Consider the following 12,092-nt stretch of genomic DNA (forward strand, 5'->3'; position numbering starts at 1 on the left):
ATAATAACGTCAGATTTTCTGACACTGACTTTATAAAATAATAACATACAAAGAGTACGACTAACGTACTCTTTGTATGTTTTTCTTTGTAACAATATCTAAATATTTCCAACAGCAAATTCCCTTTTACCGCGAGAGTTAGGTAACTGATCACTTCCAACACTTATTACACTTTTTCAAAATTCGCTCATGAGTAGGTACAGTTAACAGTACCGGCAGCATATTTTTGTTTGTTTCTGTCAACATTAAATCGAACTCAACATCAGAACGATGCTACAAAATACTCAAACGTCAATATAATACACTATTACTAACTCGAGCAAGTTAAAATCTAAATAAACTAAAACCATGATCCACACACACTGTAAATAAAAAGATACAAGAAACAACCAAGTTGGTAACAAGAAAGAATACGTTGGTATATTCAAAATATTTTGAAAAACTCACTTTATGTAAAAGACAAATCATAGCGTCACCAAAAGAAGAAATAATACATAATACTAAATTATTTATGAAGGTTTTGACTTTCTTTGAAAATCAGAAAGCAGATTATCGCTTCATTTTATATTAATTGCAATAATACATACTGCTTGTAACTTAAAAAAATTTGCAAGGAACATCCACGTACAACCAAGCTGTGGAATTACTGTGCGGTGTTTCCAGGACAATATGACATAAGCAACTCCTTTTTAAAAGGCCGGCAACGCTCGCAGTGATACCTGTAATTTTTTAATTGTAAAAAGTAATTAGTATTAAAATTAAACAGCAGTTCGTAACTAGCAAATTTATTTATCTAATATTTAAACATTTCCATGCGCTTTCCTCAATCCTCTGCTAAGTTCCACAAGGTTCTGATAATACTCTCTGAACCCTTGCAAAGCCAGCGCCTGTTGGCTCTTCATTGATGAACTGTTCTTGATATATTTATCCACACACTCAGTACATTTTGTGTCGAGATTTATATCATCCTCGGTAAGTTTTTCATTCTTAGTCAACTGTATTGGTGTGGGTAATATCTGCAAATTGTAAACATAATTATACATAATTAATAAATTTATAATATATAACATACTTAATAATATTTTTTCTACTTCTCTATTTATATCTGTCATTTATAGAGCCACGATCAGTAATATAAGTACATAGATAGATAGTAGATCAGTAATACAAGTCTTTGAAAAAGTCTATACTCTATGGCCTAAAAAAGCGTTGTTGACCGTACTATAATGTCGCCAAACAAGCACAGTTGTTGTGGTGCCTCAGACAACTAAATCTATGTTAGGTATGGTAGGTTCATAAAAATATTAGGTAAACCGTAGTACATAGATATTATTTCCCTATTTAAATCATTAGAGTAAATTTGTTGATGTCAACTTTGGAAAAAAAACTTGTTAATATAATTAGCCAAGATGCTGCGAGGAATTCAGTGTTTTTCACACTTCCCGTGAAGGCTGTATGTGTACCTTTGCCATTTTTTGAAGAAGAAATTAAAACCACTCACCAGACACAAGTACCTATAATACATTTCTCGCCCATTAAGTGGCAACTCAAAAACTAGTGGCATTTGTTTATAATGTAAATGAAATTCCCAAGTCGTAAATATTATACGCGTCCATTTCATTCAGTTGTACAACAAGTCAAAAAACGCTCGTGGCGTATTTCATTGCCACCTCGGGGATTATGCACTTTCAGAAAAATCCGCTAATAATTTATTCGAACTCCACAAACCTGTGTAACTAAAGAGTTGCATTCCTCTCCATCAATTATGTCTGCATGAATTGCCTGACGTAGAGCTATCAGGAGTACTCCCTCCCGAACAGCGCCGGTTTGCACCAGCTCCAACAACAGATTGTCTATACTGTGATGCCACGTTAGGTAAAATGCAAATGGCCCGAAGTGACGTGTTGATCTAAAAGTATAATCTAGGTATGACTGCAGAAGACAAAGAAATTGTGGGACTTCTAATACAAAAATATACTATATATATAAAGTGAGGGGAGAAAATCGCTGATAGTGAGACATACGATAGTAGTGGAATACTATCAAAGCAGATCTCTTAGAAGATTGTGTCATCCATGTCCCCGATCCTCCCCGTGGAGCTGCTGCAACCGCGCCTTTACGCGATCACTAACTTTGTGATGCAGATGAGCAGAGGATAAAGAGTAAGTGTATACTCTGCGCCACAAAACATAATCCACTCACTAAGGATACCTGAATAAAACCTAGTCTGCCCATTGTCGATATTCTCATAAATAAAAGGGTATAGTGTGCTAATCACTCGCTCACCTAATTCAATCTGATTTTTGAAACAGAAACATAGCATTACCAGGCGGATTTTAAAGCGACGGCCTTGAGCATGAAAATACGGACACGAATTGCTTGCTGGAACGCTAAGTGACGGATAGTCGACTAGGTCAAACAGAAAAGGAATTCTAAGATACAAACTGATGATTACCAGCCTTAGCAAGATTCGCAGACATGGATTCAATGAATTAAAAACGTCATGTGCATTCACGGGAACGACGACAACACCTGACGTCATGACACCTGACATTTGGAGGTTTTCCAACTTTCAGACGTGGCGAAAAAACCATGTTGTTTATCACTGATAGGCTTTTCAGGGTCATCGAGTCTCTCATCGTTGAGCAGGCAGATATCAGAACCAGTACTAGTCTCGCGTACGAGAAAGTACAGGCAGATATCAGAACCAGTACTAGTCTCGCGTACGAGAAAGTACAGGCAGATATCAGAACCAGTACTAGTCTCGCGTACGAGAAAGTACAAGTCAATATCATTAAAAGATCTACAAGAACTGCACTAGTAACACATAACGGGCTCGTGTCAGAGATAGGATCGCCACAGCAAGAGCAATCTTTGTAGGAAAACTGGCACTCTCAAATCGTTACCAATATCTAAAGTTAAAATGTAATAATGGCTCATTCTGAGAAGATGCCTTTCAAAAAAGAAGCCCCGCAAGGATCAATTCTAGGACCTCTCTTTATATTATATTCAGTCGACATAACAACTGAATGAAAACACTGTAAATATCATATGTATGCAGCCGATTTACAGGTATATTATGTATATTGGTTGGTTTTTTAAAAATAGTCTCTTACTTAATCCACTTAATTTATAAGAACAGGTTCTTGATTGATAGGTATGTGATTTTCAACGAAGATCACAATGCATATGCATTCCTAGGTTACGTGCTTCATACACACGTTCTTAAAAGACATACTAAGTGCAATCATTTTGATAGTTGATGCTTGCTATCAAAAATAATGTATTTAGTCTTTAAAGTTTTGGACAAAATGCGACCATACCTTAAAGAAAGCTTGCGTATTCAATTGGTTGAGTCAGTTCTGTTATAAACTACACTACGTGGATGCAGTGTTCGGTCTACGTTTACTCGCAATAACAAAAAATCTAATACAAAGAATTCAGAATGCGTGCGCTCGTTTTTGTTTTAATATCCCTTTGAGAGCCCTTGTAACACTTAAACAAACACTCAATACTTAAAATGAGACACAGGCGCAAATTCCATTTCGCTTGTCTTCTTTTTGATGTTATTAAGTATAAAGCACCTTCATATTTGTATGATAAGTTGTCATGGGCATCCATTCGTCTTTCTCTACGCACACCACAATGTGCGACGCAGCTTTTGACGCAGGGTCAAGCCGCAGCTGCTTTCAGAGGAACTTTCCTGTTCTGGTCAGCCAAAATATGGAATATATGGGGGATATATATCCATTAAGGAACCTCCAATATAAGCAATGTGTTCATAGTAAGCTTAAAGTGTTCGTTAATACTCGTCAAAAGTACAGAAATCTCCTTACTTGGCATTATAATGCTATTTAAGATAAATTATAAGACCTGTAATTGTCATGAGTTTTTTTTAGAGAGTTTCTTATTATATCAGCATCCTCAATTTATCACGCATTTAGTAGTCACTTGTTATTATATATTTTTTTACTATTTTATTGTACTTAATTTTATTACTAACTTGTGGAATTAGGTCTGGTCACGAAATTTTATGTAATTTTTTTTATTATGATATTATGTGTTTTAGTATTGTAACCCTTTATGTATGTTTAACCTGTATGTAGTATACCAATCCGCTATAATATCGGGGTTCTCCAGAAGACCAGTACTACACATATCACCTATGGGTGTGAACAGTATTATGCTGAGGTGAACTCCAATTCTGCATTTAAATATAAATTAATTATAAGTCTGCTTGTATACTAGGTTTAAATTTCAGAATAAATGATTTTTCTTTCTTTCTCAAGACCATATTACATAGTCTGGTAGACATAAAAGGTCACCAAGTTAATCTCTCATCGACTCCAAGTTTATATAAACCGACGCGTCTGCAATAACTTCGATATTTACTCGGCCGACAAAATTTATGACCATCATCTTTGGGAACACCCTGAAGTTCCGATCGAACAACTGATTAAGCACCACACAGAGAGGTAAGCCAACACACTGAATAAATGCAACCATATACAGAGGCAAATCGTATATGGAATGGACCATCCATGGTTAGTCTACTTAAATTATAAATATGATTGTATCAAAATTTTATTTGAAAAAAAAAAAAAGTTTATTGTGCCCAATGATTCTTCTCAGATAGGTGAGGCATTAATTTCCGAATGGTTGGTAGTTAATATTTTATTTTGAATGCAGTGGGATATCTAATCACATTATGATGCATATCCTATGACTACTAATTAGGTATAGTTGCATAAGATTATTTACCTTAAAAGATCAAACTTGCTATATTTATCAACATGTTGGTATGTGATACTGGTTATTTCTTGATACTTTCTCTCGTCAGGGTCATATTGCACACAGGCCAGATCCAAAACATACTCATATTTCTCCCTCTCTAGTAAGCTATCGAATCTCTCTTTGTCCGAAAACATTTTTGGCTCTCTTAACTTACGGCCATCTGATGGAAAATATATCTGAAATAAAAAATATATATATTTTTATATGCATCACAAAATGTTATGTGATTGCATTGATACACATGCCCATGTGATTGGTGTTAAAAACTGGTATGAAACATCAAAAATCTATGAATTCGAAAACAGAACACACATTGGTAAGGGGCGGGCGAATATCGAACAGAGGGCACCATCATGAGAGTCAAAATATGTTTTAGCCATTGCGCCACAGACTCTTCAATCAATGTAACAGCATAAAACAAAACAATACTTTAAAAATAACATATACAAACCAAATTGAAAGTATTAAGACTATTAAAAAATTAAAAAAAACAATTATAATATTCGATTACATTTAGTTTCACTTTGGCTTAAGAAAAAAATTAGTGCAGTTATTACAATTCAATTTACATATTTTAGTTACACTTGTTTAATTATTGGAGCAATGGAGTCTGAGTATCACTCAGATCAATTTATAATACTACAGGCCATTTTTGTTGGTTTTTTCCTAAATTAACTATCACTTATAAATATGTTTATGTTGTAGGCTTAAGCATAATTCAATGGATAACAATTTAAAAACTCAGATGACATACTTTTTGTATATGTGAGTTTAGGCTAATATTTAAAAGTTTCTAAGCTTTTATCACACCTTTATAAGTCTGTGTACAAAGTTCTAGTTCTAGAACCACATGAACATGTTGTAATATACATAGTTACCTGATTTAGTCTTTTTCTAGTGTCATAATCACACGATTGTAGTGTTCCATCTGGACCTCTAAAACAGCAAAATTGTAAGAATAACTAGCTGTACTGGGCACACTTTAATTTGAATATTGTTATATTTGACTCAGGAATAAAATTGTAATTAGGTGTACATTTATTTCTATATATATATATATGATATACAACTATCCAACCTGTATTTTACCCCCAATATGGGTGATATTTCAAAAATCCTTTCAGTGTTCATGTCAATTAAGTAACCTTTGTGTTTGAAATTTTTCAAACTCAAAATCACTTTATACAATCAGGTTGAAGAAATTACACTCATTAATTTCAATAGATTAAACAATTTACCATTTACCACCATTTTGAAAAAAAAATAATATATAATTATACCTGAAGTCACATTATGAAATAAAATATACTTGACAATTATTATCCATACCTTTCCACAATAATTCTGTGTTCATTAGCAACTCCAAAGGTAATATCAGTGAAGAGGTAAGTAGAAGAATCATATCCTATTAGAGCTGGATCCCTTGCCAAAACATCAACAATGGGTTCATGGACCTGAAAAATATTTTTTCTCATGTATATCTTTAGGAACTTCATGTTATGAAGTGACAAAGGATTCATGTGATCCCTGCTCTTTATCCTTTTAACCTTCCCAAATCGGAAGTGCCCCAGGGCACTAGATTTTTCAGATACACCAAACCTGAGTATACAGTACTGCACCCTACTCCCTCACCCAATTCTGACCCTTATTTAGTTTATAAGATGGTTTATTTAGCATGGTCTTATAGCTTGTTTCAATAGCTTTCAGAGACATTCACTCAAATCATCCTAATTATAAGCAATCTATTGCTACACATAAAATAATATGCATTGACAGAACTCTGTGTGAGCACCAAAATCGCGCCAATCTGAGGCATACCACACTATCAGAGTTGCGTGAGATGGAAAGGTTAATTAAGGTCAACTACAATACCCTTTCACACCTTTTGGTCTATCCTTCCTGCCCATCAATTGGATCTTCCAGTAAAATCTTGGCTATTTATATGAATAATGAATAATATATTAATGTGACATTTCATAATTTTAATGTATGATTAACAAGTATTCTTGTCACAGACATCAGTTGCCAATTGTAATTTGATCTAACCTTTAACTTTACTGTTGCCTTTTAAAGAAATCACTTATTAATTTGCATAAAAGAAAAAATAATAATGATTGAATATTAAATATCAGATGACAAAGAAGGCTTATTAAATCCTAATTTTTAGATAACATACACATAAAATAAACCAAAACTACCTAAATAATAACCAAAACAAAACATAATGTAATAGTCTTTTATATTCTTTCTTACCAGTAATGCCTTCAATAATTGAACATATAAATTAATATACAGCTTAATAACAATCAATTTAATGACACTTGGTCTCCATACTATTTTAAAGTCAACCTCAAGGATTTACTCCTCTGAAGGAAAGCTCCAGCCTTTCCTACTTGTTTCTATCCCTAGCAAGTATTATCCAATTAAGTCTGTTATTTTTAGTTTATACTCCTAATCATACCTAAAGTTGGTGACAATTTTGCTTTTGGCAAAATGTATGAATCATAATAATATTATGTCCTGTACATCACTATTTTTATTTATTTATTGACACACCAACAGCATTACATACAAAACATTAAAAATAATTATGGTCTTATAGGTTTATAATCTGGTATGAATGCCAGTTACTGGTGCATACACCACTCTCATTGCAAGACATTAATTTAAATACAAAATACAGTTCGACCTACAAATTTAACAAGGATTTTAAGCAGATTACTAACAATAATAGATACAATATAACGAAGAAATAGTTTGGATGAATATCAACTAACATATTATTATTATTTACAAACAGAAATGTGTGGTTAGTTTTTTTTCAGACTTGTCACTGTGTCATGAAAAATATCAAAATCTTTTATTGATTAGTAGTATATGCTAAAATTTACTAGAAACAAGTTATGATGTAAAAACATATAGTGTAGCTGGCAGAAATTCCAGTGTTTTACCAAAACATGATCTGTTGATACTGTGAAAGCTCAACAAAATAAACCAAAGACTATCCCAATTTTGAGTTTTGACTGTATGTTGGGCTTAAGGTTGTGTTTGGTTTAATTCACTATAATATACATAAGTTTGTTGAGATTCATAAGAAGGGCTTCATTAATATCCGAAGAAACGGATAAATCTTACCTTTACAACAGGGGGCATCTGCAGTAATCGATCTGCCCTTTTATTGGCATTTTCCTTTTCTATCGCGAGTTCTTCGTCAGTCAAAAATTTATACACAGGAGTACGCAAAACAGGGATATTACTGTTTGTTCTTTTTCGAAAAACTTTGGTAAAATCAGGTCTAGTTAGCCTCTTCAATAATATCTGAACACCTGATGAAAAAAATTTTGGCCCAGGATTCTCTTGATCTAAAACCAAATAAACATATAATTTACGAAACAATGGGAACAAAACTAGATATACCAGAAAAATAACTTCATACCGTATACAGATGGTACACAGCTAAACTTTTTTGATGAAATAACAAGTACTTGTCTCTCATTCAATTTCACAAAAATCTGCCTCGTATTAGTTCTTAATAATTTTAGCAGAGACATATCTTGAAATGATGTTTGTGATTTATAAATTAGTTATTTAACCTAAAACTTTCTTACTTATGTACCGAAATAAATATATAAAATTGATAATTATTGTGAAGTAAAGTATATAAACATGTTTAGTGTGACAACGACAAAGGTCAAGCTTTTTTGGCACTTTGCAGTTGCCAGTTGGCAGTCGGAACTCGGAATCGATTGCAGCAGCTTTTTTAAAGTATACTAGGTACTTGTACTATTATATTATAATCTTTGCTAGTGCTGGTAAGTTGCGTGTTTTTCAATTTTAATTTCTGAGAGATTCGCTAGATGGCGGTGCTCGAACGACCCATACGAGTCCCTGTTTTTTTTTTTTTTTTTTTTTCTTCTTTTGGTAATAGCGTTTACTTTTTGCCAATAACGGAAATTAAAAGATTGGGAAACTAAGTTAAAAAAGGATACGGAACACGGCAAAGGATCAGATAAGTAGAAAGAGGATTGAAACGGATATTAAAAATTTCATAAATATACATATATATACTTGCTACTTACACAACATTACAAATATTTAAACTTTAATATGATTCTGAAGAATGAAAGATGACAATATTTTATAAAATTTACATGGATACATAATTAGACAGGATATACAGGTAGGAAAAGGAACATTAAGAGATATTAGATCATTCAGGAATGAGGAGCGGTCGTATAGAGAACATGAAAAGAAAATGTGATCTAGATCACATTTATCGGATTCACATTCACACATGTCAGTAGATACAATGCCTAATCTATTAAGATGAACAGGAGTGCAAACATGACCCAAACGCATTCTTATGATAGAAGAACATACTAACTTATTGCATTTGGCACGGAAAAACCATGGTTTAAATGAAATAAGTGGCTGAAGGTTAAAATATTTCCTGCCTTTTGATTGACCAGTTTCAGTCCAAAGTCTATTCCAACAATCCTGAAGGTGAACTATAGGAAGAGCACCTAGATCCTGGCAAAAAACTTTATAAGGGAAAATGTCGCCATCGACCACGGCTTCATTAGCTAGTTGGTCTGCTTTTATATTACCAGGAATGTCGCTATGGCTGGGGATCAATACAAACAACACAGAAAGACAAAAGTGATTGCATTTATTTAATAGATTTCTTATTTCTATGACAACAGAAGAAATGTTTTTTGATTTAAATGGGAACCTATTGAGAGACTGTAAGGCACTTTTTGAATCAGAGAAAATTATTGTTTTTGGAAGTTTAAATAGAATAATATATTCAATAGCCTTAAAAATACCATAACATTCCCCAGTAAACACCGATGTTTCCGGAGGAAGTTTAATTTTCTGTGATATTTTAAATTGAGCGTGATAGACACCTACACCAACGGGATCCGAGGAGGAATGTTTAGACGCGTCTGTGTAAATATGATGGTAATCAACCCAAACAGTATTTTTAAGAAGATTAAACGAAAAATTTGTACTAATATCGTGCTTATTTAAATCTGAGTTAAAATTAATTTCTGGAAGCAACATTAATGCTTCAAAGCTAGTACTGAAAAGAGGATAATTAATGGATCGATGAATAGGAGCTTTTATGTTGATAAATTTCTTAAAACTATTGATTAGACAAGGTGGTTTTTTATTTGACCAATATGCAGATGAATCTATATAATGAGAAAGTTTCTGAAGTTTGTTATAAAGAGAGTGGTTAAGAAACTGAAAAGAACGGAATATAAATTTGTCTGCTAAATATTGACGACGTAGATGTAGTGGAGGATCACCACATTCTACTTGAAGAGCATTGATAGGACTTGACCGCATAGCACCAGAAACTACTCGTAAAGCTTTGGACTGTATGAGATCTAGTTTTTTAAATGCCTTAACACTACCAGGCTCCAGCAAGAATGTACCATAATCTAATATACTTCTTATAAGAGCATTATATAACAATTTCATGCAAAAAGGGTGCGCACCCCACCAAACACCTGACAGACATCTTAAAATATTAAGAGTACGCTCACATTTAGCATTTAGGTAATCACAATGTGGGATACCAGTTAGTTTCGAATCTAAGACAATTCCCAAAAACTTAACATTATCTTTAACTGGAATCTGATAACCCTCATAAAATATAGAAATAGGAGGAGGAGTTCTTGATCTCGTGAATAAAACTATTGTACTTTTTTCAGGTGATAGATCAAGGCCGTTTAAGTCCAACCAAGTTTTTAAATTTATCAGCGGTTGTGTTATAGAAGAACTAGCTTTTTCAATAGAAATATCACGACAGTAAATTAATAGATCATCAGCATACTGAAGAACATTTACACTATTAAGTGATGATTTTAAATCGTGTGTATAAATATTATACAATATTGGGCTAAGTACTGATCCCTGGGGGAGGCCCTTTGAAACAAGTCGAGTAATTGACTTCCTGTCATCTACTTTCAGGGTTATGTATCTTTCGGAAAGCATGTTTATGATAAAATTTGTTAATAGCAGAGGTATATTAAGTTGTAAAAGCTTACTCTTTAAAATACTTATTACGACATTATCATAGGCACAATTTATATCTAAGAACGCAGCTATTACTGATTTATTATTTGAAAATGATAATTGAATTTCAGAAATGAATATACTTAAGCTATCAATAGTACTTTTCCCACGTCTGAAGCCGAATTGGGATTCACATAATAGACCGTTATGCTCAAGAAACCATTCTAAACGATTTTTTATAAGATGTTCTGTAATTTTCATCAAAACAGAAGAAAGTGCGATTGGGCGATAGGCAGAATGGTCTGAAGAACACCTATTAGGTTTCAGTAAGGGAATTATTTCTTGACGTTTCCACGTGGAGGGGATGTTACCAGATGTCACTATGGAATTTATAAGAGATAAATAATAAAATAAAGCATCATCATCTAAATGAGAGATAAAGGAATACGGAATACCATCCAGCCCAGGAGCAGAATCCTTAACATGAGACAATACACCTTTTAGTTCAGTGAGAGAAAATATACTGTTTAAACCAAAACAGTTATCATTATTTATATTTATTACAGGGTAAACAATTATTAAGTCTTCAGGAACGAAAGGTGGAGCCAATTTATCTAAAAAGCTATTAACTAAATGAAAAGGGATTGATTTTGGAGATGAATCTTTGTATGCAGATCTAAACCTTCTTATATTTTGCCATACAAGAGATGGTTTGACATCAGGTGATATTGAATAGCAGAAATTTTTCCAGCCATCAAATTTCTTTTTCTTTAGAAATTTTGAAGTTTCTGACATACCCTTTGTAAGAATTTCAAAATTCTCATCAGTGGAACATTGACAGTATGTAATTTCAGCATATTTTCTTCTCTTTACTGCCTCAGTACATTCGTTATCCCACCAAGGAGGAGAAGGAATAAAACCCAAAGAGCTATTTTTACTTGGAAATATCTCATTGGCAACCTCAATAAAGATTCTTGCTAAAGAATCTGCACACTGAGATTCTGTACCTGGATTAATTTTTGGAAGTGTAATAATTTTGTTTTTTATTAGATCTTTATATAAATCCCAATCAACATCATTAAGCTTATATTTTAAACGAGGAGAATAAGTTTTATGTAATACTTTATTGTTATTATTGCAGGTTGGAAATGATAATAATAGTGGGAAGTGATCACTACCAAAAGTAGATCGTAATGGATCCCAGGACAAAGAAGAAGCAAGATTAGGTGTAGTGACTGTTAAATCTGGAGCACTTGGGCCCTCGTCAGGATGAG

At 33.1% G+C, this 12,092-nt stretch overlaps 1 protein-coding gene across 1 annotated transcript; it reads right to left on the minus strand.

Moving 5' to 3' along the window:
- Positions 1-769: 769 nt before the first annotated feature.
- On the minus strand, positions 770-8,534 carry LOC126974869 (28S ribosomal protein S22, mitochondrial). The gene is made up of 7 exons (XM_050822563.1): positions 8,231-8,534; positions 7,930-8,156; positions 6,124-6,248; positions 5,673-5,730; positions 4,762-4,970; positions 1,729-1,909; positions 770-1,016 (listed from the first exon to the last, which is right to left on the minus strand). Exons 1-7 carry the CDS (start codon positions 8,343-8,345, stop codon positions 801-803), a joined length of 1,131 nt encoding a protein of 376 aa, XP_050678520.1. The 5' UTR covers positions 8,346-8,534; the 3' UTR covers positions 770-800.
- Between the last annotated feature and the right edge of the window lie 3,558 nt (positions 8,535-12,092).

The sequence above is a fragment of the Leptidea sinapis genome, chromosome 34 (assembly GCF_905404315.1).
Source record: "Leptidea sinapis chromosome 34, ilLepSina1.1, whole genome shotgun sequence".
NCBI lineage: Eukaryota > Metazoa > Arthropoda > Insecta > Lepidoptera > Pieridae > Leptidea > Leptidea sinapis.